General features: G+C 54.0%; 1 protein-coding gene across 2 annotated transcripts; it reads right to left on the minus strand.

Moving 5' to 3' along the window:
* Positions 1-1,786: 1,786 nt before the first annotated feature.
* On the minus strand, positions 1,787-27,549 carry ZSWIM4 (zinc finger SWIM-type containing 4). Of its 2 annotated transcripts, XM_055543154.1 has the most exons (15): positions 27,460-27,549; positions 25,992-26,928; positions 23,574-23,775; positions 21,560-21,916; positions 20,083-20,231; positions 19,849-19,999; positions 18,523-18,690; positions 17,370-17,726; positions 15,914-16,051; positions 15,327-15,581; positions 14,481-14,616; positions 9,793-9,947; positions 7,752-7,915; positions 6,096-6,177; positions 1,787-5,661 (listed from the first exon to the last, which is right to left on the minus strand). In XM_055543154.1, exons 2-15 carry the CDS (start codon positions 26,142-26,144, stop codon positions 4,802-4,804), a joined length of 3,327 nt encoding a protein of 1,108 aa, XP_055399129.1. In that variant the 5' UTR covers positions 26,145-26,928; positions 27,460-27,549; the 3' UTR covers positions 1,787-4,801. The 2 variants fall into 2 exon arrangements, with proteins under 2 accessions (XP_055399129.1, XP_055399127.1); XM_055543152.1 differs by lacking the exon at positions 27,460-27,549 and having other exon boundaries at positions 25,992-27,436.
* Positions 27,550-27,887: the final 338 nt, after the last annotated feature.

The raw sequence follows: 27,887 nt of genomic DNA on the forward strand, positions 1-27,887 counted from the left end.
GAAGCGACTTAGCAGCAGCAGCACATGCGGAAGGGCTTCCCAGGTGGCGCTAGTGGTAAAGAACCCGCCTGCCAATGCAGGAGACAAGAGAACGAGGGTTCGATCCCTGGGTGGCGAAGATACCCTGGAGGAGGGCATGGCAACCCACTCCAATATTCTTGCCTGGAGAATCCCAAGGACAGGGGAGCCTGACGGACTACAGTCCATGGGGTCACAAGAGTCAGGCACGACTGAAGCGACAGCACAGACGCACATGGGGAAAACGGCTTCTCTGCGAGACCTCGAAGGATAGCGGCAAGGGGGGACATGGAGGGCAGGTGTCCTCAAATCTCACGACCTCCTCTCGTCTCTCCTAGGTGCCAGCTGCTGGCCCTGCCCGGCGCCCTGCCCCTTGACCCTGGTGCCATGGCCGGCTGGGGTTCCTGGGGATGGGATTTGCTGCCTGTCACAAATCACATTGCCAGGGATTTCCAACCGACCCTGAGCCCTGTCTCCGGGGCCGCCATTGTCACTGCCACTGCTGAGGACGCTGACCCTGGGGATGGGGATGGGGTGGCAGAGAGGCCCCCACTGCTCACATCTGGCCTGGGGAGCAGGGCTTAGCTGCTTGTGAGCAGGTCCACATCAAATCGTGTTCACAGTGGCTAAGTTCCGCCCCCCCAAGGGCCCTGCCGCTGCCTCTGGCCCTGCCACCTCTCCCCCTCTGCTGCCTGGCCAACCTCGGGGCCTCCCTGGGCTCTGCCTCCCGTGCCTACTGAGCTGAAACACAGTTGATTTGTGCACACTGGCTCAGTTCAGCAGGAACAGGAGTCAAGCCCCCTTGGAGTCTGCTGTGGCCCCTGCCCTCCTTGGGTGGGCCAGTCGCTGCCCAGGGGGAAGAAATGAGGACCCTGCCGGCCTGGGACCCGGGTCCGGAGGAGGAACCTGGGGATGGGTGGAGCCTGGGATGGGGTGGGTGAACCCAGCTGTCTGCTGCAGGCCCCCTCCTCCAATTTCTGCACTTGGGGACTGCCCCTGCACCCCCCAGTCCCAACTCAAGACTGGGCTGTGCTCCCAGGGAGGATGAGCAGACAGGCGGGTGGCTGGCTGGCTGGCCTTTCCATGAAGAAAGGAAGCCAGATGTGTCCTTGCCTGGCCGACCCTTGGCCCCTCCTCGTCCGAGCTTGGTGGGGGCCTGGCTGGCCTGCATCTTCCCAGCAGCCAGTTAACAAAGAGGAAGCTGCCTTGGGCCCCCCAGACCGTTAAATGCCAACTCCGGGCTTCCGGAACCAGGCTGGCCTGACCTGAACCTGCCTGGCCCCTTCTCCCTGGGCCCTGTGGCTTCGTAACTTGGGGGGAGGGGCCATGGCACCCTCCTGGCACATGGGGTGGGGAATGAGGTCCCTGTGGGCCCAGAGGACGCAAGCAGGGCTGCTCAGTCCTTGGGTGGGTCCAGGGCATGGAAGAGTTAAGACTGTATCCATCATCAGATGGAATAGGGCTCTTCTAGGCGTGAAACTAGGTATGTAGAGTGAAGCCCCCCAAGCTGTCAAGAGTTGGCTCAGTGTACCCCTCCATCGAAGCAGCGGCAGATATCAGCTTAGGGAAGTCTCTGCTGTGTCTTGAGCCTGCTGTCCAGTTAAATAAAAGCTGCCCCCTGCCTTATGCCTGGTCTGCTGGTTTGTGATGTATTCTATTCTAGTCTGCAACCCTGGAGTCCTGGCTTTTTGTCTGGGGAGGGTTGATGGGTCTGAATTTATTTTCCTGGCCTCCTGGGCTCCTGACCTCACAGGATCCCGAGTCCTACCCTGCCCACTCTGGAGACGATGAAAATTTAGTCATTTGGGGTGGAAAGGGTGCCCTTATCATGGAAAGGTGAACTTGAAGAGTGCCCTGGGGTTCAGGGGTGGGCTGGAGGGACAGACATTCAGGGTTGGTGTGGTAACAAGAACTGGAACCTAGACGGGAGGATGATAAGGAATGCCCCATGTCCAGGGGTGAGGTGGAAGGGAATGGGACCCAATCTAAGCTGGTGGTTGAGGGTGACCCGGAAGAAAACACTGGACATTTGAAGATAACTGGTACCGGAAGGTGTTGATCTAATGACATTTAGGGGTGACTTAGACATAAGGGACAACTTGGATTGGGGTTAAGATTTGAGATGTCTGGTATCTGAGAACCGTGATGGGGAAATTATGTATGTGGGCCCAAGGGGGACATTTGGCTGTGACTGGGACCTGAGTGGCACCCTAGGTGTGTGGGGACATCTGCAAATGATTTGGAGAGCCGAGGGGCACAGTAAGGGGTGCCCCAAAGTCTGAGAACATTTGAAGGCAGCGGGGAACCCCAAGGGCCAAAGCTGAGATAGAGCCCTCAGGACTGCCGCCTCTACCCTGCCAGGCCTCCAGGCGGCGCTAAGGAGCTTGTGGGTCCGCTGGGGTCTCCCCTCACATACCTGCGGAAATGTGTGAGGCGGGGCAGAAGGTGGGGTCACCTCCAACTGGTTCCCTCCAGCTCAGGGCGGTGCCAAGAGCCAATCGCCTTGCCCAGCGCCAGGGAAGGCCCGCCCACGCCTGCGCGCAGGCCCTTGGTGTCCTCCAGCTGCTGGCCCCGCCCAGCCTCGCTCTGAACCCCGCCTCTCCGGGAAGCCTGTCCTCGCCTGCCCCGGCCCTGACGCTGACCCAGTCAGTCAGTCCCTCTGTCCGTCAGTCTCTAAAGGCAGGAAACCAGTAAAGGCAACTAAAGGCCTTCCCGCCATCACCCAGGTCCCTCATCCGCGGGGTAGGAGCCCAGACACGCCCTAGGCGCGCCCGGCATTGACCACGCCCACGTCATCTCGGCAAGAACCTCGCCCACCAAGGCCTAGTCTAAACCGCGTTCCACTTTTGGGGGCTGTGTCTTCCCCACCCAGCTGCACCCAGCACCTGACAGGCACCCTCCCACCCCTGCCACGTGCTTCAGTTCAGTTCAGTCGCTCAGTCGTGTCTGCAAATCACCCCGATAGCGAGGCTTCCCAGGTGGTAAAGAATCCACCTGCCAATGCAGGAGACTTGGGTTCGATCCTAGTTGAGGAAAATCCTCTAGAGTAAGAATTGGCAACCCAATCCAGTATTCTTGCCAGGAAATCCCATGGACAGAGGAGCCCTGACAGCTACAGTCCATGGGGTCGCAGAGTCAAGGCAGGACTGAGCAACCGAGAACGCACACAGGGAACTTCAATAGCGAGTGTCTGGAGCCAGGGCACCCTCTAGTGGCCACTCCCAGCACTGCATGGACCAAGCCGCTTGGGGTGAGCAGTGTCCCCAGCCCAGCAAGGAACTAAATCTAGAGCGATCACTTTCTAAAATTCCATGCCCTTTCCTTAAACTTTGGAACCTCAGCTTTCTCCTCAGACAGGTGTAACAGATGACAGGTGTAAAGCACAGATATAAACACTAGGCTTGCTCACAGTGAGCTCTCCATCCTGTCCACTATCATCCATACTCTTCCCACTGGATGTAACCAACAGTGGCTCCCACTGCACCCGTCGCTTCAAACTATTTCCAGAGAAGAGGCTGGAGATTTTCTACGGGGGGTAAAGGGGGCCCTGGCAGGGGCCGCACTGGGGGAGGAGAACACACTTTAGTCTCAAACTAAAATTTAAAAAGAACAAGCTGTGTTCAATCTTAAAAAAAAAAAAAGTAAATACAATATGTGGCTCAATAAATAGAAAAAAAAAAGTTACAAAATTCGGTGATCTTTGTCCTTAATTACAAGAGGAGAAAAGACAGAGGTGGGTGATTGGGAGCGGGACTCTTTCTTCTTCTCCCTAGGCCAAGGTGGGGAGAGGGAGGCCAGAGAGACAACTGGGAATGCAAATAGAAAGGCTAGATGGAAATATGGGAAGAGGGAATAAGATGAAGGACAGAGCCAGGAGGCAGAGGAGGAGAAAAGGAGAGACACACAGCCAGCCAAAAAATGCGAAGATGTTAGCTCCTTTCCTTTCTAGATTGGAGGGTTTGGGGGGGGTCCCTGGCTTGCCTGTGCTTATCTCCCCCCACACCAGGTTCGGAGGACAGTGTGAGTCTGGCTCGGTTCCTGAGTTGTATGTCCAGTGACTAGTAGGTAGGGGGAGGGGCAATAATGACCCCCGAGCCTGCCCTGGGACCCTGGCACCCAACGGAGTCCTGGCAGGATGAGGGGGTGAGGTATGTGGCCGAGGCCTGAAGCCTCTTCAAATCCTTCAGTGGGGGTGAACCATTGATTCCCGTTTGGCAGCCTAGAGGGTGTAGGGCTGCCCGTGTGGCCCCTGAGGCGGGGGTGGGGGGTGAGGGGGTATTACAAAAGGAGTTTAGATGCCCTAACACAAGCCCTCCACCCACCCACAGTTGGGCACAGGGAGGGTCTGTCTGCTACTTTGACTTCGAAAACCAGTGTCTGGAGAGTCCTGCTTCCCAGCACTCCCCGCTGCCCCCTCAGCACCAGACAGAGAGCTTGACTATTGCTTCTGGGGTGCTCACAACGGGGTCATACCAACTGCACAAGCACACACCCCCTTCCAGGCCTCTGGGTGCTGGTATGGCTTCTGATCCTCGCGTCTTGCACACTCGCTTGCACGCTCCTAGGCACGCACGTGGCAGGATGCCACCTCCTGCCTCCCACCTCCTTTTGGGCTTGGGGGGTGGGGGATGGCAGGCAAGACCACCCAGCTTCAGCCGGGCTCCTTCCCTGACTTAATACTGAAACGCCACACGGGCCTTCAGCGTCGAGGCCCCTGATGGAGAGCGGGTGCCACAGGGGCAGGGGCGAAGGGAGGATGCCCCCACTGTCTGCCTCTTGCCCCTCAGCCGAAACGCTCCCGCACCAGGAGCATGAGCTTCTTCTTGCCCTTGTAGGTCTGTTTGAGGTTCTCCAGAAACTGGGCGAACTGCAGGTGTCCATCGGGCGCCAGCAGGAAAGTCTCGCGAGCTTTGCCCAAGAACTCGATGAAGTCGCTGTAGTGACGTGGGCTGATGTGCGTCAGGCGCGAGTGGCTGGTGGTGATGTAGGCTGCCACAGCCGCGTCCAGCAGCTGGCAAAGCGGTGCCCGGTCGGCGCCCAGAGGCTTGGCAGCCCGGCGAGCCCCAAGGGGCCCCAGGCCGGGCGCCGAGAGGGTCCAGCGGCGCAGGATGTCGGAGAGCATGGGGGCGCAGTGGATGCTGCGGATGATAAGGGGGACGATGGCCGAGAGTTCGTGCCGGCCCAGGGAGTGGCTGAGCGAGCAGGCCCAGAGCACGTCATTGACTGCCGGGTGGCTGTCCTGGTTGAAGGCGATGCTGAGCTGCGCCAGGGCCAGCGTTGCCAGCTTGTAGGCCCGCAGTGGCAGGCCGCGGTGCTCCATGTAGCGCGCCACGGTGAAGAGGTGGGCGTGGCCCAGGCCACCGGCGGCCGCATCCAGCACGATCTGGTAGGCTGCCTCGAAGGCCGCCTGGTTCTTCTCGCACAGGGTGAGGGCGGGCAGGGCGCAGTTCTGCGGGTCTTTCATGGCGCACTGCAAGGCCAGGGTGCGGGCGCAGGCCCAGAGCTCCTCCCGCCGGGCTGCATCCAGCTGCAGCCGCAACAGCGTGGCGTGGGTGGTGCCTGTTACTGCCACGATGGTGGCCGCCTCCACCGGGGTGAATAAGGAGTACCAGTTCTGCATGATGTTCATCAGGGCTTGCGGGCCTGCGGGAAATGAGAGGGTGACACTGGCTGGGCACGGGGCGGGGATTCACCTGTGCATGGGTGTACCTATGTGTATAAGTTTACCCTGACCTAGAGTTCCCACCAGGCAAGAATAAAGCTGTATCCCCTCTACCTCCACTCCAGGCTTGATAGAAACTTCACTTTACTTTTCTAAGGGAGCAGAGGGCAGCTGGGCTGGGTAGGAATTGGGAAGGTGGGTGCTAAGCACTGGAGGGATTGTCCGTTCTCCAAGCCTCTTTAGCTTGGCCAGCCTCCAGGCTCAGCTGGACACACCCTGCCCTCCCCCATGCCCATCATTCCCTCCTGGCCCAGCCCAGAGCACGGGCTGGGGTCTGGGAAATGGCTCTGCTTCTCCCTCCTGCCTGCCTGGTTCTGCATGGAGGTGAGCCGTGAGTCCCCTTGGGGGCTCTCACCAATTTCTGTGGCACAGCTGACCAGCCAGCGCACCATCTCCCTCCGACGCCAGGTCATGGTGTTCAGGGTCATCCGCATCACCTGCAGCCGGGACACAGGGAGAGACGGGGGTCACCCAAGGGAGGCCTATGGAAGGGGGCGGAAGACTCTGAGGGACCCCAGGAAACTCAGAAGCTAAGGACTGAATCAAAGCCGTACAGTGTGGGCAAGGGGTTTCACCTGTCTGGACCTCAGCTTCCTCATCTGTAAAATGGAGATAAAAATAGTATCTACCTCACCCAGTTGTGAGAATCAAGCGAGAGTGTGTAGTAAGTAAGGCTTTTTGTACAGTGCCTACCGCTTCAATGTGCTCAGCTGACACTAGCCATTACTGTTGGTGTTATTCTAAGGTCCCGTGGATCCTATCTGGGACAACTAACCAACCTGTCACTTTTCTCTGGAAAGTTCTGTGCTTCCTGTCAGATTTCCTCCTGAGGCCCCAACACAAGCACCTGCCATTACAGGTCCCATCCCCAATAAGCACCATTCTTGCTGGCCTTTCTCCTGAGGCTCCAACCCCAGGTCCTGCCTAGAAGCTCCTAAATAGTGGGGTCACCACCCTACAACACCACCCTTGGGGACTTCCCTGATGGTCCCCAAGACTCCATGCTCCCAATGCACGGGGCCCAGGTTTGATTCCTGGTCAGGGAACTAGATCCCACATGCTGCAACTAAAAAAAAAAAAAATCCTGCATGCTGCAACTAAAGATCCTGCATGGAGCAACAAAGATCGAAGATCCTGTGTGCTATGACTAAGACCTGACACAGCCAAAAAAAAACCCCAAAGCACCGCCTTTATCTCAACCCCCATATTCCCCCACAATAGCTCCACCCTCTTCACGGTGTTGTTCAGAGGCCAATTCTGCCACTTGTCTGCCCTTTGCTGGTGAGTTCTACACTGGGAAGATGTCACCTGAATCTGTACCTTATTCTTTTACTTTTGCCACTGAGACCCTGCCCCCATGAGCCCCATACTTGTCTATGCCCTCAAGCTGCGCCGGTGTCTCTGCCTTGTCCTTACAGCACTGTCCCTCGTCCGGGTCCCTGAGGAGGACCTGGACACTCACCTGCAGGTCCTACCTCCACGACTTTCAACCACAGACCCCACCCCGAGGTGGCTCTTCACTCACAGGACCCTCCCTAAGCCCCGCCCCTCAGTAGTGAGGCCTCCTTCTCGCCTAAGTCCCCTGCAGGCCCTTTCCCCAAGAAAGCTCCTAGTAGGCAGGCTCTTCAGTTTCAGCCCCGCCCACTCATGGTCCTTATGGCACATCAACCCCTGGCCAACACACGTAGGTTCTGCTCCCTCTTGTGTCCTCAGCCACACCTCCAGAAGTAGATTCTCACCTTCAGGTTCTGCAACTGAGTCACTCATTCATAGGCCCCACCCTCACTGGTGACTTCAGGCCCTCTCAGGACTCCTCTCCCTAACCCTGTTCCTCTGTAGCCCCGTCCAGAGATGCCATTCACATCCAGGCCCCGCCCCTAAAGGATGCGAGGTTTACCCTTAGGTCCCTCCTCCAGAAAGACCTTGAACTCAGGCTCCGCCCCCAAGTGGGCCCTTGCCCCACCCTCATGCCCACCCGGCCTGCCCCCATGCTCGCTCCCGTGGCTCACACCTGAAGGCCCAGCTCCAGCGCAATGCCCAGCAGTGTGGTGTCCGGTGGGGCGCTGGCCGGGGTGGCAGTCTTACAGGCATCCTGCGCCAGCTTGAAAAGCAAGGCTGGGGAGTGGATATTCTGCTGGATGGAGCCCAGTACTGCGTGCAGCCACTTGGGGTCCCCTAGAGTTGGGGGAGGGACAGAGGATATCATGGGTATACCCCGCACCAGCCCGATGCTGCTGGACCTGCTCACACAGTTTCTTCCACACACGTGCAAATGTGTGAATGTGGATAGTGATCACCTGGTGATGGTTCCATGAAGACCTAGACCACACTTGGCACTCCCCTTTCTCTCTCCTCTCCCCCTTCCCTTTCTGTGGGAGGAAGCCACTGGACCCCTGTCAAGGGCACCAATTCTGGACCCAGCACATGGCAGATGCCAGGGTTCAAATCACACAAGCTGTGTGATCTTGAGCAAGTCATTTCACCTCTCCATGCCTTGGCTGCCCCATTTGTACAATGGATAATATTAATGCCACGGTACATGTCACACAGGGCTGCGGTGAGCCCATACTTGTAAAGGCCTTAATATGGCAAGACCTATACATGTGAGTGGCTTCCAGGTGGCTCAGTGGTAAAGAATCCATACGCCAATGCTGGAGCTGCAGGGGACATGGGTTCAATCCATGGGTCAGGAAAATCCCTTGGAGGAGGAAATGGCAACCCACTACAGTACTGTTGCTGGGATAATCCCATGGACAGAGGAGCCTGGCGAGCTAGTCCATGAGGTCACAAAGAGCCTGACATGATTGATCCACTGAGCATGCAAACACATGCACATATGTGAACTTTTATTACTGTTATTATTGTTCACCTAGATCCTACAATTCTGTTACTCAGCTCCAGCCACACCAGCTTCCTCTCTGCTTCTTAAATATAACCAGGCACTCTGTGCTGGCTGTTCCTTCTGCCTGGAATACTCTTCCCATATGCTGGGGACTGAACTGTGCCTCCCAAAATTCATACACTGAAGCCCTAACTCTCTAGAGTGACTGTCTTTAGAGGCAGACCTTTGGGAGGTAATTTGGTTTAGATGAAGTCATGAGGCTAGTGCCCCCAGGATGAGATCAGAGTCCTTATATGGACAGGGGGAAACCAGAGATCTCTGTTTCTCTGTCATGTGAGGAGACAGTGAGAAGGCAGTCGTCTGTAAGCCAGGAAGAGAGCCCTCACCAGGAGCTGACTGTCCTGGCTCCCGGATCTTGAACTTCCAGCCTCCAGAACTGTAAGAAAATAACTTTCTGTTGTTTAAACCACCGCATCTATGGTAGTTTATTACGGCAGCTGAGCTAAGACACCAGATACTGGCATTACTCCACCTTCACCTTCACGTTGTGGCTTAAATGTCAACTTGCTGTATGCCTCTTCATAGCACTTGTTACCTCTCACTGCATAACTATCTTCTTTCCCTTATTTATTGTCTGTCTGCCCTCCCTAGGAATAACACCACAGAGCATGGGATTTGGGACAGTTTTGTTTGCTACTGGGGCTCAGCATCTGGGACTGTGCCTGGTATATACAGAAAGTGCTCAAGAAGGGACTTCCCTGGTGGTCCAGTGATTAAGAATCCACACTTCCTCTGCAGGGGGTGTGGGTTTGATCCCTGGTCGGGGAACTAAGATCCCACAGGTCAAAAGAAAAAAAGAATGTGCTCAAGGAAAACTGCATAGGTGCACGCTAAGTCGCTTTCAACTCTTTGTAACCCCATGGACTGTAGCTCCCCAGGCTGCTCTGTCGGTGGGATTCTCCAGGCAAGAATACTAGAGTGGGTTGCCATGCTCTCCTCCAGGGGATCTTCCCGACCCAAGGGTCGAACCCACATCTCTTATGTCTCTTGCATTGGCAGACAGGTTCTTTATCACTAGCATCATCTGGGAAGCCCCAAGGAAAACTGTGGGATAAGTAAAAGTAAATGGGGGGACTGGAATGAGGGTAAGGAGGGAGAGGAATAATGTAAAGGGCAGGGGGGGTGGGGCGGGGGCAGCCACGGTCCTCACCCTTGGCAGCGGTCAGCATGGCAGAGGCCAGCTCACACTGGCGGGTCTCCAGGTGGCCGAGGATGAACCAGCGGGGGAAGCGGTTGCTCATGATGGAGTCCAGCGGGTTGCTGGGAGGTTCTCCAGCTGGAAACGCTGTCTCCAGGACGGGCAGCCTGGGGTGAGAAGAGAAGCAAGCCTGCTGTGAGACAAGGCTGGACTCTCCATCCTCTCTAGGAGATGCCTCCTACCTCAGCCAGAACCTACCCTCCAGAGTCAGCAAAGCCCTGGGCACCCAGGAAGATGGAAGATGTGTGTTGAAGATGTTTACTGCATGTATAAAACACATGGGGCTTCCTAGGTAGGGCTTGTGATAAAGACTGCCTGCCAATGCAAGAGACATGAGACCCGGGTTCAATCCCTGGGTCGGGAAGATCCCTTGGAGGAAGGCATGGCAACCCACTCCAGTATTCTTGCCTGGAGAATCCCATGGACAGAGGAGCCTGGCAGGCTATAGTCCATAGGGCTGCAAAGAGATGGACATGACTGAAGCAACTCAGCATGCATGCATGCATAAAATACATACTGTATAGCACAGGGAACTCTACTCAGTACTCTGCAATGACCTATATGGGGAAAGAATCTCAAAAAGAGTGGGTATATGTATATGTGGGCCTTCCCAGGTGGCACTAGTAAAGAACCCTCTTGTTAATGTGGGGGACAGAAGAGATGTGGGTTCAATCACTGGCTTGGGAAGATCCCCTGGAGGAGGGCATGGCCACCCGCTCCAGTATTCTTGCCTGGGAAATCCCGTGGACAGAGGAGCCTGGCAGGCTACAGTCCACGGGGTCGCAGAGTCAGACACGACTGAAGCAACTTAATACACAGGCACGTTAGGGATGCTGCTGTTGCTGCTGAGTCGCTTCAGTCATCTCCAACTCTTTGCAACGCCAATGACTGTAGCCCTTCAGGCTTCTCTGGTCTGTAGGATTCTCCAGGCAAGAATACTGGAGTGGCTTGCCATGCTCTCCTCCAGGGGATCTTCCCGACCCAGGGATCGAAACATGTCTCTTATGTCTCCTGCATTGGCAGGTGGGTTTTCACCACTACTGGCACCTGGGAAGCCCCACACATAGGTATATGTATAATTAATTCACTTTGGTGTACACCTGAAAGTAACACAACATTGTAAATCAACTATACTCCAGTAAAAATTAAAAAGACAAAGATGTTCACTGCAGTTGAAACTGAGCAGGGCCCTGTGGGAATCCCAGGCACAGAGGCCTTTCTGTCTGGCATTTCCTGAAGTAAAGACTCCAGTCTCCAGAACTTCCCTGCGTTCCAAAGGATGGATTCCAACAGTTGCTAATCAAGGGAGGAACAGCCAAGACACCACCTGAAGCAAGATTAAAGGGGCTGGAGAAACTCACCAAGATTAGGAGACCCGACCACCTGAGATGAAGGGTCTGCAACCCCTGCTCATATCCTGATCTTGTCAGAGACCATATTTTTGACCCGCTGTTAAAAACTCTTACCAGGGCTTCCCTGGTGGCGCAGTGGATAAGAATCCACCTGCCAATGAAGGGAACACGGGTTCGATTTCTGGTCAAGGAAGATTCCACATGGTGTAGAGCAACTAAGCTCGCTTGCTTAGTTGCTCGTAACTTCTGCGCCTGTGCTCTGGGGTCTGTGAGCTGCAACTACTCAGCTTTCGTGCCACAACTACTGAAGCCAGCTTGCCTAGAGCCCGTGCTCTACAACAAGACAAGCTGCTGCAACGAGAGGCCCACATATAGCAACTAGAGAAAAGCCTGCGCAGCAGTGAAGACCCAGCACAGCCAAAAATAAATCAATAAATAAAATTATTTAAAAAATGTTTTCAGTGAGCTCTTTCTGACATGCCCAACACATGAGTAAGTGCAACTTCCCCTCCCAACCCCTTCTACCCCTTTCTTGCATGTCACCATCTGCCATACAACATAGTTTACCTATAAATGTGCTTACTGTCGCTCCCTCACTACAATGTCAGCTCCATGAGGGCAGGAATTTTTGACTATTTGGGTCACCATTGCATCTCCAGCACCAGAACAATGCCTGCCATACAACAGGTAAACAACACACGTTTCCTGAATGACTCAATGAGGGGCCCCCGTAAGATATTTTGATACTCAGCTCACTGTTTACATGCATTTTGTGTTAAGAAAGTTCTACAAAGCTGTTAAATGTAATCAAAGAATGCAAAAGGAGTCAAGACTATTCTGGTTCCAAATATCTAAAATGACTTTGCTGGACTTCCCTGGTGGTCTAGTGGTTAATACTCCACCTGCCAATGCAGGAGACACGGGTTCAATCCCTGGCTCGTGAAGATCCCACATGCCCCACCAAGGAGCTAAGCCCACAGCTACTGAAGCCTGAGCACTAGAGAGCCCCTGCTCCGTGAAAAAGAAGTCACCACAGTGCGAAGTCTGAGCAGAGCCACAAAGAGTAGGCCCCACTCTCTGCAACTAGAGAAAGCCTGCGGGCAGCAATGAACACCTAACACCGCCAAAAATAAAATAAATAAATAAAAATTTAAAGAATAAATAAATGACTTTGCTACGTGACTTGGGACACACCTTTAGCGTGTCTTTGTGTCAAATGGGTGTAAATATACTTATTTCGCTGGGGTGTTTAGAAGATTATATGGGATAATGTGAGTCAGATTTAGATCAGAAGTTGGCACCTTTTCTTCTGCACTGGTTGGACAGCCAGTATTTTCAGCTTTGTGGGCCGTTTGGTCTATGTTATAACCATCATTGTTGTGTAAAAGCGGACACAGACAATACACAAACGAGTGAGTGGTGCTCTGGGCCAATAATACTTAATTTCTAGAAACTGAGATTTGAGTTTCACGTGTTTTTCATGTGTCACAGAATTTTTTTTTTTTTTTTAATTTCTTCCCAACCGTCTAAAAATATACAAACCATTCTTATCTCAGGGGCTGCACAAAAGCAGGCAGCTGGCCAAAGTTGGCCCGTGGGTTGTAATTTGCTAGCACTGGTTTATGAAAAAAGTCTAACACATAAAAGAGTGTTCTCTAAATCATGGCTCTTAACAGATTATTCTTTGCAAATATTCTGGAAAATGCACCTCAAACTTTTTTTTTTTTTGCCAGGCCATGTGGCATGTGGGATCCTAGTTCCCCAAGTAGGGATTGAACCTGATCCCCCTGTATTGGAAGCAGAGTCTTAACCACTGGACAGCCAGGGAAGCTCTCAAATTGTTAATAGGTATCTCTGGAGGATACAGAGAAGGCAATGGCACCCCACTCCAGTACCCCTGCCTGGAAAATCCCATGGATGGAGGAGCCTGGTGGGCTGCAGTCCATGGGGTCGCTAAGAGTGGGACACGACTGAACAACTTCACTTTTACTTTTCACTTTCCTGCATTGGAGAAGGCAATGGCAACCCACTCCAGTGTTCTTGCCTGGAGAATCCCAGGGACGGGGGAGCCTGGTGGGCTGCCGTCTATGGGGTCGCACAGAGTCAGACACGACTGAAGCGACTTAGCAGCAGCAGCAGCTGGAGGATAGGATCGGAGGGTGGGAGGAGGATTTCACTTAATTGGTTGGCCATGGTTTACTATGGACGGGCCTTTTACTATTCTACTTCTATGATCTGCTGGTGCACATGGGAAATGGTAACCTGGTCATTCACTGCAACATCTAAATGTCTATCAGTTTCACACTGGGTTTTTCATGGTACCACCCTACAGTGGTTCACCTGTTATGTGACAGGATAGAGCCTTTAAGATGCAAAAGTTTAGTGAAAACAAGGTGCAAAGAATAGGTACAGGAGACTTCTTTGGTGGTCCAGTGGCTAAGACTTTGTGCTCCCAATGCAGGGGACCTGGGTTCCATCCCTAGTCAGGGAACTAGATCCCGCATGCCGCAACTAAGAATTCACATGCCGCAGCTAAAAGATCCTGCGTATCACAACTAGGATTCCTCGTGCCTCAACTAAAGATCCTGAGTACGGCAACTAAGATTGCGTGCAGCTAAATAAATAAATATTAAAAAAGATTAACCATCATAAGAAACCATTAGGTTATTAAAAAAAAAAAAAAAAAGAACAGGTACCAGAGGTATGGGGCTTCCCTGGTGGCTCAGTGGTAAAGAATCTGCCCGCCAGTGCATGAGACTGAGGTTTGATCCCTGGGTCAGGAGGATCCCCTGGAGAAGGAAATGGCAACCCACTCCAGTATTCTTGCCTGGGAAATCCCATGGACAGAGGAGCCTGGTGGGCTACAGTTCATGGGGTCACAAAAAGAGTCAGACATGACTTAGCGACTAAACAACAACAGGATGTATCATGGGTGTAAAGGAGAACCAAGTTTTAATTTTCAGATTACAAGTTTGCAGAAATCTGGACTCTTGTAGTATAGGTAAGAAAGTGGTAACACTGCTTGCCTCCAGAGAGCTTTAGGTAGGTTGGGATAAACTTACCTAGAAAAGGACTCTGAATTCTGTGTCATGTGGAGATTTCTCAAATTCAAAATAATATGACATATTTATGTTTAGTCATCAAGAGCACAGAGCGGCCTGGAATGGCAGCATGAGGTAGACTGCATGAACTACGTTGCGAGGGCAGGCGGAAGGACGGGGCTCCCAGCAGCCTCCCATCCCCTAATCCTTCCCGCACCGGGGGGAGTCCCCCGCTGCATTTTCTCACCTCATGGCTCGCAGTGCGAGGCGGTAGGCCAGGTCTGGGTCGTGAGGCAGCAGTGAGGTAAACAGGTAGCGGGCACAGGTGTGCATGGGTACGCTCTCCCGGAACAGCACTTCTCCGAAGCCACTGAAAGGACCCCCTGGGGGGGCAACCCAAGCTCAACCCCCAGGTATGGGTGTGTATCGCCTCTCCCCAGGGGTCCCCACATTCCAGTGGGGTATGGGCGGCCCCAAGATAGAGTGGTTGGGGCTAGAGAGGTCCCAGGGGTGGGGAAGCAGGGCTGAAACTAAGACACGTACTGGAAAATCCAAAGGCAAGAGACCCTTAGGACCTCTGGGTAGGGGTAGGACTCAAACGCAGAGTGTTGCCAGAGTGAAGGCAGGGCTGCACTTGTTCTGGGGGCGCGGCCAAACCAGCTTCCCTAAGTGGTAGGGACGGGGCCTCAGGAGGATAGGGTTGGCGGCCGGGGTGGGGGGGGCGGGTAGGGGAGAGGCCTCACCAATAGCAGCCGTTATTGGCTGGCAGGCTCTCTGGGGGCGGGGCCAAAATTTGGACCTCCCCTTTAGGGAACTGCCAAGGTATGTAATGATGGGATGGTTATCACTGACTCAGTGGACATGAGTTTGAGCAAACTCAGGGAGATAGTGAAGAACCAGGAAGCCTGGCGTGCTGCAGTTATGAGGTCACAAAGAGTAGGACATGACTTAGCGACTGACTAATAAGCTATGTAAGACAATAAGTACCGAAAGGTAGAGGCTGGGTCTCCCAACCCAGCAGCAATCAGACCACTGCAGTGGACTCGACCCTACGTTTCAGGAACAACCTGAAGGCTTAGAAGTGTGGCCTTACCTTCCAGCAGCTGTCCCGCCTGCTTGCGCAGCACCTGAACCAACCGCTCGTCCAGCTCCACTTCCTCCAGCAGGGCCAGAAGCTGCTCCTCATTGCGTACCACCTTGTCCTGGGCATACAGCCCCTCGGGCAGGGCCCGCTGCTGTCCCAGGCCCAGCAGGGCCACCTCTAGCGCCATTGCCAAATAGGACTCCCCAGGGCTCCCCGGCACGGGGACGTGCTGGTAGGCCACCTTCCGCTTCTCAGGGCCCGAGTCTGTGGGAGAAGGGCACCAAGGCTACCGGGGAGGAACCCGTTTTCCTGGGACTCTAGTGGTCCCTGACCTTAAACATGGATACTGTAGGGGTGGGGGAGATTTATGGAGAGCCAACTGTTTCTGCACACACCAGGAGGTAGCACCCACCTTCCAACAGCAGGTAGGCCTATGGTGGCCTCACTTTCAGAAGCTAAGCCTCTTGGCACCTGGTACTGGCCAAAGGGCAGGCCAAGTGTAGGGGCGTGGCCAAGTAATAGGAATACTAGGCAAAGGAGTATAGCCAAGGGGTGGTGATTCTCCCACCTCCTCCAGGGGTCCCCAGTGTGGATACCTGGGTAAATGGCGAGGGTCTCCTCCTCTAGACGACAGGCCTCCAAGAGTGCCCTGCAGAGGCAGCCAATGGGGTCCAGGGGATGGCCCACCCATCCTTCCGTGTTAGTGATGCAGGTGGAACCTTTCTGCAGTAGCTCTGAAGGTAGAAAAAAAGGCTCAAGGCCCACCCCTCTACCAACCCTCCAGGAGGGCTTCCTCTTCCCAAACCCCGAGCCCAGCCTCCAGATGCCCATCCAGCACCTTCGTCTCTGCCCCCTTGAGCTCTGCAGTAGCTCTCACCTCCCTGGCCTCCTGTCCCACACCCAGGCTGAGGCGTGGCTAAACTGGGTGCTTTTAAAACATCCATCCAGTCTCATTCCTCTCCATAGAACCCTTAATCCTTCTCACTTCTCTCAGGCTCCACCAGCTTTCAGCACTCTCAAGGACGGATCTGAACGCTTCCCCGTGACTGTCACACACCCACCCCATCTGGAAGCACATCCTCTCATCTTCTCACACAAGCTGAGCTCTCCCTTGCCTCTGGGCTCCAGCCCATGCTGTTTCTTCTACCTGGAATATAGTTGCTCCCTCTCTTTTTCCTGGGAACCTCATGTACATCCTTAGGATCTAAGCTTAGCTCTCACCTCCTCTGGTCCTGGGGAAGGGTGGGAGCTTTCCCTATGCTTCCAGGCTAGTTTAGAGTTCTGCTCAGATACCAAAGCCCCCCATCTTCCCTCATTAAACCCTGTGTTCAATTTCCTGGTAACTAACCCATCAACCCAACCTCATCACCCAGGGTATGCAACTGGTGGCTCCCTCCTGCTCCCCATATCTAGTCTACAAACATGTTCTTTTTTGGGTCATACAACATGGAATACAATTTTGAATTTTTTGCCCATATTGGGGAAAAAAAAACAAAACAGGAAATTACACATCAAAGAACCCAGATTTCTGACCTCTCTTGGAAAAATCTGACCTGGCATGCTGGGTCCATGTTCTTGAAAGGGAAGTGGCTGGATGCATAGAAACTACATTTCCCAGACCCCTTTGTGTGAGGTGTGAAAGGTGGGAGAAAATGAGCCCATTACTCTTCTGCAGCAGCTGTGAGTAGGTGTGTGTGTAGCTGTCTGGGGCACAGATGTAAGGTTTGCCAGCAGGTTCTGGGTTGTCCTCTTGGGAACTGCCCCCCACCCCCCCACCTCCCCACCCAGTGAGGGCTACAGCCAGCTGAACTCTCTGTGCTTCTGAAGTTCAAGTTTGTGAACCCAGGCAGTGGCTTCGCTGCCTTTCAATATGGCATCCCTTTCACTGGTTCTGTGAGCCCTCAATCCCCTGTATTAAAGTCCTTTCTGCTCAACACACCTTGAGTGGTCTGTTTTCCTGTTGTACCCACAGACCCTCCAGGTTGCCACAGCCCCCAGAAGTTGGCATTTGTGTCTTCAGCCCCAGGACACGATGATAAGATTGGTGCCTACCTTTTTTCTGCTGCTTGTAAATCTGTAGCTGATGTCGCTGCTGCAGCCGGAGGGTGTTGACTATGGCACTTGCCAGCCGCAGGGCCTGGCGGGGGTATCCATGGGCCCTCAGGGTGTCCACACGAGCACAGGTGGTGGGGAAGGGCTCGCCCAGCCAGAGCGGGCGGCCCTGGGGGTCGAAGGTTGGTTTGTCACTGCCCCCGTTGCCTGTGAGGTTGGGGCTGTAGGAGTCACTGGCCAGGATCCTCTGCAGATGGTCATCACTCCAATGCAGTGACCCAGCCTGCAGGGCGCGGCCAAACACAGTGTGGCGGGAACCTGCAGCCATCGCCATCACCTCCTCCTCCTCCTCTGGGCCTGTGGGAGAGGTGCCCAAATGTGGCTCCATGAGGGGGGCCCTAGCAGTTAGGCAGTGGACAGTTCTATCCCACCAAATGCCAGCTTGGGCCTAGACTCTGGATACAGTGACGAGGGTGCCATCACTGCCCCCAATCTTTTCAGAAGACTTAAAGTTGTGTGTGTGTCAGGGGAGCTATCATATTCCTTCATGAAAGTGAAAGTGTCCAACAGGAAAAAGTCGTGTCTGACTCTTTGCGACCCCATGGACTATAGCCCGCCAGGCTCCTCTGTCCATGGAATTCTCCAGGCAGGAATACTGGAGTGGGTAGCCATTCCCTTTTCTGATCCAGGGATTGAACCTAGGTCTCTGCTTTGTGGTGGATTCTTTACTGTCTGAGCCACCACAAATGAACAACTGGGTCTGTCCATCTTTCTTCCTCCATACTCAATTTCTTTCTCTCTCCTCCTCTATTTCTCTCCCTCCCCCTCTGCCTGTCTTTACTTGTCTTTCTCTTCTCAATACCTGTTTCCTTTTCTTTCTGTTTCCCCTTCCCCCACCCGATTTCTGCCTCCATGGCCAGGAGGAGACTGAGTCAGCCCAGAACTACAGGTATCTTAAATATTTCACATCACTGTCCCTCAGGCTGCCTGCTGCCCCTGCCCTGGACACTCACTGTCTCCTGGCTAGGAGGCAGGTAAGGGCTCGTCCCCTCCGCCCTGCCTCCATTTTCCCCCAGAGCACCATGATGGGGAGACTAGGCCACAGGCAATAGGGATGGGTTGTTACAGGGAATGGCAGGGACCCCTCTCCTACCTGGGATGAGGGCTGCAGTGGGCTGCAGGCTGGGCCCATCAAAAGAGTAATTGCCCTCCTCCAGCGGGCACACGTCCAGCTTGTCCCACTTGCTAAGCAGCTGGAGCCAGCTCGTCCGCTCCTCTGGTCTGCAGTGGGGGCTCAAGATGACGCATACCCACAGGGCCCCTGGGGAGGGAGGGTAGCCAATGTGGGCATGGAGGAGGCGCAACACTCATGCCAGCAGGGGCAGCACACACTTATGGAGTGCCTGCTGTGTGCTGGGCACTGCTTAACTTTCACCTTGGGCCTCTGAGGCTGCAATTCATCCTCTCTTCACTTTATGGCTCAGAGAGGTAAAGTCACTTGCTCAAAGTCACACAGCTGGGAAGACAGAAGTCAGGACTCAAACCCTGGCTGCCAGACTCCTCTTGCATTTTTTTTTTCTCTATACCACTTATCACTATCAATCACAGGGGTCAGCGAACTACCACCTGTGGAGAAAATAAACCTGCCATTTTTTTTTTTTTTTTTTTGGAGCTGCATTGCATGTGGGATCTTAGTTCCCCAACCAGAGATCAAACCTGCACCCCTGCCTTGGAAGCACTGGACCACCAGGAAAGTCCCCCACCACCTGTTTTTGAATGGCCTTTGAGCTAAGAGTCATTTTTACAATTTTTAAATGGTGGTGGGGGTGGGGAAGAAATAAAAATATTTTGTGATTTGTGAAAATGATATAAATTCAAATAAATAAATAGTGTCCATAAATACAGTTTATTGGAATGCTAACCATGCCTACTTTGTTATGTGTTTGTGGTTGCTTTTTTGCTACAACAGATAAAACTGAATAGTTGGGACAAAACCCAAATAGCCCGAAAAGCCAAAACTATTAACTGTCTGGCCCTATGGAAAACGTGTGTTGACCCCTGGCCTAATGGGCTTGTGGGATTTTCTCCTCTCTGTCTGCCCTACTAGGTGTCAGGTCTCTGAGAAGAAGAAATGAAAGTCGCTCAGTCGTTCAGAGTCCGACTCTTTGTGATCTCATGGACTATACAGTCCATGGAATTCTCCAGGCCAGAATACTGGAGTGGGTAGCCTATTCTTTCTCCAGCGGATCTTGCAGACCCAGGAATCAAACCGGGGTCTCCTGCATTGCAGGCAGATTCTTTACCAACTGAACTATCAGGGAAGCCCTGAGGGCAGGTATTTAATCTCTTTTGTTGCCTGTGGTAGCCCCAGCGCTCAGTACAGCCCTTGCATATTGGCGGTGCTACTGAATGAGGACGGATTCAGGGTGGTCGAGCCCAGGAGCTTGCCGTGCTTCCGCTTTTGGGGTCTGGGACTCACCCAGCTCGTCCCACAGCTGGCGGCACTTGTCCGTCATGCCGGCGCCCTGCTGCCGCCACAGGGCCAGGCGCGGGTCCTGCAGGAACTGCTCAGTCATGAGGATCAGCATGCGCGCCGCATTGGAGTCACGCATCCGCAGCATCTCTCGCACCTGTGCCAAGACCTGGTGGTGAGAAGGGGCGGGGCTCTGACTCCGGAGCCTAGCCCCGCCCCCCGTGCTTGCCCACACAGCACCTTGCAGAACATGGAGCGCAGCTGCTGGCTGGCGCCGTAGTAGCCGCCATTGGACAGCAGCTGTTTCACCTGCTCCTGGATCTGCTCCTCGTCCAGGTGCCAGCAGTTGGCATCCTCGATGCCTGCGCCTGCTGTGGGGTCTGGGGCACCTGTGGGGAGGGAGGGAAAACAGGTGTGCGCTGGGGAAAGGAATATGTCAACCAGTCCTCCAAATCACCCAATCCATCCCCAAATTCCATCCATCCCACCTGAAAACCCACTCACCCACCCATCCATCCTCATCCTACCCAAAGCATCACCTACCCATCCATTCAAACCACTCACCAGTCTATCCACACCCCCATGTCATGCCATGCATCTTTCTATCCACACATCATAACCCTTACCACACCTACCTACACCATTAGTTCATCATCCACCCTACCCATAACTCCCATCTGTTCACTGATCTACATACCCATCCCATCAGTCCATCCATCCATCCATCCACCTACCCAACCATATTTGTCTTTCCACCTCATCTGTACCAAACACTCAAAACACTACTGACCTATTCATCCACTGACCCACACAACCATGCTATCCATGCATCCAGTTAATCCAAACTTTCCATCTATTTTTTCCCCACCAACCATCCATTCATTTGCATCTCTCCAAACACCCACCAATCCATTAGTCCATCCATCCATCCATCCTATATACTTGATCCATCCACTATGTCAGTCTATATATAACAACATTCATGCACCCATCAACTCACCCCCAATCCATGTACCCCTTGGTCCTTCCAATCTTCCACCAACCCCATCTGTCCACTACCTCAAACTCCCCAATCAAAGCACATCCCATCCAACTCCACTGCCAAGTACCACCAACTCCCCATTCACCTACTGTCCCAGTAAATCACCCATCCACTTATTCCATTCATTTTCCCACACCATCAGTTCACCCCAACACTCCATCATGAACAATTTCTGGCCACCCATCACTACTCTCAAATATCCATTCATGCCTCCACCTGCTACTCATCCATCTATTCACTCTCCATCTTACTTCATCCTCCCACCATTATAGTTAAGCAACACTTGTAGCTCCAAACCACCCCAGAATTCCTAACACCTCTGGGTCTATCTCCTAACCATATCCCACCTCTCATACCCACTAAGGTCCACACATACTCCTCATGACCTCCATCTATCCATGATCCCAGGCCTGCTCCTGCGATCTTGGGACACCCCTACCCTGGGGCTGGATCTTCCCACTGGCTGATTTCTGACCATTCGTCTACCCAGGGCCAGATCAAATCCAGGTCTGCCACTTCCTAGGTGTGTGACCTTGGCCTCAGGTGGTGGTGCTCCACCCTCATTCCTAGATCAAGGCTATCTTTGGATGCTGCGACACATGCCTGCCACACAGCAAGCAAGGTGGCTTTGAGCTGGGGCCTCACCTCTCCCATCAGACCTTGGGGCACCCTTACCATGCACCAGGTTGATCTCAGAGCCCAGGAGGAGGATTTCGTCTGCCAAGCGCTGGGCGGTGGGCAGCACCTCGGTGTGGTGGGCGCTGATGAGGTACTGCACAAACTTCTGCAGCTGGTCCCGGTTCATCTGGGAGAGTGTCTCAGAGATGGGCAGTCTCAACTCCACCTGGTGGGCGTGCCGAATGCGGTACAGCGACAGGGCCACCACGTGGGCACAGTAGAAGAGATCGCGGTTGTCACAGCCGCAGGTCACAGATGTGATCTTGCAGCGGTCAAAGCTGATGGAGACGTGGTAAAGCCGCTCGGGCTCTCCGGGGCCCCCTGGTTCCCGGACGTTTCCACTCAGGTGGAACCCTAAGACCAAAACCAAGCTGTCACTGCTGTGTCACCCCAGAGATGGGTTGTGCTTGACAACGACGCACAGCAAGACCAGGTGCAAATTCCAGCTGAGTAACTTAGCACAAGTAACCTAACCTTGCTGGGCCTCAGTGTCTGCATCTGTGAAATGGGAATATTAATGAATAAATGTGGAGGTAGCATCCTCCTCATGTGTTTGTAATGAGGATGAAATGGGTTAATGTAGAACACTGTTTGCAGACAGTAAGTGCTAAATAAATGCTGGTTCTTATTCTAATTCTGAATAATATTATCATAAGCCCTTGGATCATTATGGATACTGCCCAGGCTCCAGGCACCCTGGAACTTCCTGGGAAGATACCAAAGAATCTTGGGGGTGAAGGGTTGAATCTTGGGGGCCAGCTAGGGGCCAGGTCACCCCATCACCCCCTGCCCCTCCCTGGCCCCTGGGGAGCCCAGATGCCAGGCTCATCCGACTGGTTGGGCAGCTCAGGCTCCAGCCGGCCCTGTCTGTGTCATGCAGGGACACAGTAGCTTCCTCATACCAGTTGGAGGTGGCCGAGCCTGTGGCTGGCTGGGTCATGTCCAGGCAAGGGGGCCCCCAGGCTGACATGGTTCAGAAAGGGTCATCTTGGCTGAGTCCCTGCCTCCAGCCGGGAGATGACGTGACCTGCCCCCATATGAAGTGTGGTATTCCAAGGCTCAATCTGCCTTCTGGCTCAGTCTCCACTGGTTCCCATCTGAGCCCTGCTCCCTGAGGTCGAGATTCATCCTTCATCTCCAGCTACACTTCCACCCGCTCCCTTCACCTGGACCCTGCTGTCTGCGCTTTAAGAGCACTCCTTAGTGATGATCCTCAGCTTTCACCCTTTGTTCAGTTGCTCAGTCGTGTCTGACTCTTTGCAATCCCATGGACAGCAGCACGCCAGGCTTCTCTATCCTTCACCATCTCCCTGAGCTGGTGAACTTTCACCCCAGACCCCACCAAATCCTCGTTGCCTTAGGTCCAAGACCATCCCTAAACCTATGAACCCCACCTCCACCTGAATCTCTCTGCCTGAGGTCTAAGTCTGTCTCTCACCACTGGCTCTAAAACTTTGCCACTTCCCTGGTCCAGTGGTTACGAATCCTCCTTCCAGTCAGTGTATGGGACATGGGTTCGATCTCTGGTGTCGGGGAACTAAGATCCCACCTGCCTCGTGTGGGCAGTTAAGCTCGTGTGCCACAACCAGAGAGAAGTCCACACGCCCCAACAAAAGATAAATATTAAAAAAAAAAAACAAAAAAAAACTTTGCCTCCAACTCTTACCAAGGACCCTGCTGCCTGAAGTCTAGGATCATTCTTACCTCTGGCTCTAAACCCTGGGCCCAGAGGACTCCTGGGCCCCACTGCCTGAGGTCTGGAACCTCCCCTCACTTCCGGTTTATAATCGCTCCTCAAAACCACTGCCTCCTCCCTGTCTCACACTTCTACCTTCACCCCCAACTAAGCTGACTCAAGTTGAGGCAGATCCCTGATCCTGAGCTCAGAATATTTTGTACAACCCTCTGTGGGCATCAAAGCCTGCCTTTTGGAATCTTCCAGCTCCCTGCTCCTCCACACATGCTCTGGACCCTTGGCCTCCCTGGCAGGGCTGGAGGGACAGGCACTCACCTACTTGCAGCACACGATCTACGGCCCCACTCTGCAGCAGGTGCAGCCCTCGGGTGAAGGGCACCCGGGCGTCGTGCTCGCCCTCTGGGGGCTGGTACCCCAGTGATGAGTACATACATATCTCTCGCTCGCTGCGTGGAAATGACCAGAACACAATGCGCTTCTGGACTGGCTCAGGCACACGGGAGAACCGCTCCTCAACCTGTGGGAAGGGCTGCTGTGTTAGAGACCCGGGTGCTGGAACCCTGACTTTGCTGCTTACAAGTACCATGACCCTGGGGACTTCCTCCGCAGCCCAGTGGCTGGGAATCTGCCTTCCAATGCAGGGGATGTGGGTTCAAGCCCTGGTCCAGGAACTAGGACCCCACACGCTGTGGGGCAACTAAACCCACCCACCACAACAAAAGATGCCACAGTGAAGATCCTACCTGCCACAGCTAAGACCTAAGCCCAAATTAACCAAATAAAACAAGTAGCATGACCTTGGACAAGTCACTTTACCTCTTTGAGCTTCAGTTTTTCTCAAGTGTAAGAAGGAGATGTTAAGAGCACCCGCCTTTCGGGTGTCATGAGTATTACATATGCGTTAATATGTATAGCACTTATAAGAACACCTGGCCCATTGTTAGTATTCTAGAACTTTCTGTCACTTCCCTCTTGAATGTCAGGTCCCAGGATCCTAATGGAAGGTAGTCTCACCCCTCAGGCTTGTGGGGTTGGGCTGGGGCAGGAGGAAAGAAGACAAAAGTGATCAGAAGACGAGTGATCAGGCCTACACAATCTTAGCCCACATTGTGCTAAATGTTTTATGTATATTAAATACCCTTAATTCTACCAGCAACAACCCAATATTTTGGCAGCCTGGGGATTCTAAGCTCAGAAGTAAGGTGAATTCATTTGTTCAGGATCCCACAGCTGATGAGCTCCAGATTCCAAGACAGGCTCTCTGTTCCAGCTTCTAAGGGTCCCCAGGAAGGGACGAACGTCCTGACCACCCCTGGGGGCTCTGGGCAATGAACCGAGCTGATTGAGCCTACATTCCAGTCCAGGCTTGCTACTCACTGGCTGGGTGTCCTTGGGCAAGTTTCTCAACCTCTCTGTGCCATTGTTTCTTCAAAGTAAGAAGGAGACCAACTTCCAAAGAGCTGCTTCTGAGGGGTAGGACCTTTACTAGGGCCAGACCTGCCCGAGGCAGGTACATGGGAGCCCTGGAGAAGGTTTTAAGATTGTCCTGAGGGTCTCACACACGATGAAGGAGCAGGGACCCTTCAGAGTCCCCAGTCCTGGATTTCAAAGGGAAGTGGTAGGACCAGTGATTCGCCCGGGGCCTCAGGGACAGTTGGCAGATGACTAAGGAGGGATTTTCCAGGCCATGAATCAGAGCCCGCCCCATCCAAACTTGGCCCAGACCCATTGGTCGAGGCAGACTCCCTAATTCTTTTGAGGCCAGGGAGCAAAGAAAGCCACCCAAAGCCAAAGAGAGGACAGAGCCTGTCGGGGCTGAGGAAAGCTTGGTCAGGTCCTAGCCACAACTCCACTGAGGCTGGGAAAATTGACTCTAATAGCTTCCACCCTGGGGCCATCCTGGCAGGGCCCCCAGAAACCTTAGGGGCAGAGTTCCAGGTGCACCTGTCCAGGTAGAAAGACCCTGGCCCCGCACTTGCTGCCAAACTCTGGAAGGACTGGGATGGTTGAAGGTGTGGGGTGGGGAAAAGGGGAGGGTAGGCATGAGGTAATGGGGAGGAAGGACTCTGACAATGGAGTAATCTCTGCAGCCAGTCAGGAGGGGCAGCCCCAGGTGGGAGGTGGTCCTAGAATGACAGGGGGTTGTGTATTAGGGCCTGAGTGAAGGATTCCCAAGAGAAGATGTCCCCATGGGATAAGTGGGTTGTGGAGGCCGGAGGCAGGGATAGGAGACAGAAAGGGGTGTCTTGGGCCTGGGATCTATATATATGGGAGAGTCCTGTAAAGGGGTGTAGGTCAGAAATGTTGGGTCTCTAGGTCCTGAGATCTGCTCTGTTCCCAAGTTGGGGCGGTCGTAAGAGTTGGAGAGAGGACTGAGGATTGAATGGGGTGCCCTAACTGGGGATGAGGATAAGGTGGGACAAGAGAGGTATGCGGTGTCGTAAGAGGACCACGGGTCAGGAGGAGAAAATGGGTCCCGAGTTGGATCTGGGGCACTCAGGTATTCCTGGGTCTTGTGGGCTGAAGAGCAGAGTTGTCCCAGGAAGGGATGGGGGTGGAAGGAGTGAAATGGGAGGATGAGGGGATGTCTTGGGTAGAATTAAGGATTTTGGAGATCTCTGGAGGTGTCTTCGATGGGGACAGGTCCGGAGGCTGGGGTCTGGGCAGGGGGAGAAAAGATACGTCTAGGAAGAGGCTAGGAGTGGGTTCCTCCCCACCCCGCCTTTCGCTCACCTGCTCAAAGGCCCAGCTCTCGGCTACTCGCTTGGCGCTGAGGTCCAGCAGAGCTTCGGGCCGGCCCCGGCCGCGCACGGCCCCGGCCCCGGCGTCGCGCTCCTCCGGTCCTGCGGGGCAGCCCCGGCTCCGCTTGGCCGCGGGGGGGTCCATCCGGCCCGGCCGGAGCCGGGGCCGGGGCGGGGCCTGTTGAGGGGGTTCTGCCCGAAGCCCGCTCCCCCTCGCCGGCTCCCACGACTCCTGCCCACCTTCCTGACCTTGGTCTGTGCTCGGTCGCCCCAGGACTCGCGCCGCACCCACCCCCGGGCCAGCAGGGTGATGCGGCCCCTTTAAGACGCTTCACAACAATGAAGCTGCCTCGGCCGCCGCTTTATCTTACACCGTTGTCCCGCCCCCGCCGCCCATCCCTATTGGCCCCCCCTTCGGCCTCCGAGGCCCTCTTCCGCCGTTGGCTGCACCACCAGATCCGTATCCAAGTCGACGCTGTTCATTCGTTACGTGCACTGCCCGTCTTTTCGGGACTACTCAATCAGGACGCTCAGCGAGCTGGGCTGTCAATCACGAAGAGCCGAAGACCAATCACAGTAGGAGGAGACCCCGCAGCGCCGGCCTTAAGCGGAGTTTCGGGGCGGGTCTTGGGTTCATTCACAACATTCCTCCCCCGCCCCCCTCGGGCTGGACAGCGCTCCCAAGGCTGCTGGGTCTGTGCCCACACACGGCTTTGTTTACTGAGGGTCGCTTCCGGGCGCCGCGAGGGGACAATCAACACTGCTCGGCCCGGGAGCGAGACAGAGCGGCGGGATCCCCGGGCAACCTCTCAGCCCATCCTCCCTCTGGGCTGTGTGGCGTGAGAAACAGCCTCTCTGGGCGCCGGGTCAAGTTTTGATGCTTCGCGGAAGGAGGGATCACAGGTCGTTTGGTAGAGCTTACACCCTCTCTAGAAATAGAGCCAAATTCAAATCCATCCTTGAGCCCCAAGATAAGTACCCCCAATCCATTCTATGCCTCATATATTGTTGTTGTTGTCGTTTAGTTACTAAGTCGTGTCCGACTCTTTGTGACTCCATGGACTTTAGCCCGCCAGGCTCCTCTGTCCATGGGATTTCTCAGACAGGAATACTGGAGTGGGTTGTCACTTCCTTCTCCATATATTATGTTGAGTCATATGAAATTATTGATTTTCAATCATTTTTGATACACTAAATGACAGTCTCGTAAAGTTCAAAGTAATAGATGTTAAATCTGACCACTTCTGATTATTTTTTCTGATTCAACTTGTCTGGGCCATATCTCTTACCTTGAAGCAGTCAGTGGTGCTCATTGCAGTTCCCCAGCCCAACCCGCGCCCCCGGCCTCTGCCCACCGCGGCCCCTGCCAGCTCCATGTCCTCAGAGAACCCTGCATTTCCCCTTGGCCACACTTCTCTCCGTCATCATTACGTTTCTTTATCATTTCAGCAGTTGTTTACCTTCTGTCTCTCCCTGCTCCATGGCGAGCTCCAAGAGGCAGTAGTTTGTCCAGCTGATGCTTTAAGGCCAGCACCTGAACACCTCAGGACATACGGCAGTGGCTCAATCTATATATAACTTGTTGACTAAACCAACTCATGCCTGTTCCCATTCCACTGAAATGATGTACAGAGCAGGAAAAACTTAAGCTGGCTCTTAATTGGTCTAATTGCTGCCCTCTGCCCCTCCTCATATGGAAACTCTGGCTTTTTCCTTCCAGGAATTTCCAGTTTCACAGCTGCACTTTCTGGCCAGTCCCCAACCCACCATTCAGCAAACTCTCTCTGACCTGCACTGTCCAATATGGTCACCACTGGCCACAAGTGGGCTTTTGAGTCCTTGAAATGGGGTCAGCCTGAATTAGGCTGTGCTGTGGCCTTCCCTGATG

The sequence above is a fragment of the Bubalus kerabau genome, chromosome 1 (genome assembly GCF_029407905.1).
Source record: "Bubalus kerabau isolate K-KA32 ecotype Philippines breed swamp buffalo chromosome 1, PCC_UOA_SB_1v2, whole genome shotgun sequence".
NCBI lineage: Eukaryota > Metazoa > Chordata > Mammalia > Artiodactyla > Bovidae > Bubalus > Bubalus kerabau.

What these genes read in the sequence shown, in the direction of transcription:
- ZSWIM4 (XM_055543154.1), bottom strand. Translation starts at nt 26,144, where the DNA reads ATGGACCCCCCCGCGGCCAAGCGGAGCCGGGGCTGCCCCGCAGGACCG. An exon ending in TGCGCTCCATGTTCTGCAAG is followed by an intron (nt 20,000 to 20,082) that starts GTGCTGTGTGGG and finishes GTCTTGGCACAG; the next exon opens with GTGCGAGAGATGCTGCGGAT. An exon ending in GGCGGGACAGCTGCTGGAAG is followed by an intron (nt 14,617 to 15,326) that starts GTAAGGCCACAC and finishes TTGCCCCCCCAG; the next exon opens with GGGGTCCTTTCAGTGGCTTC.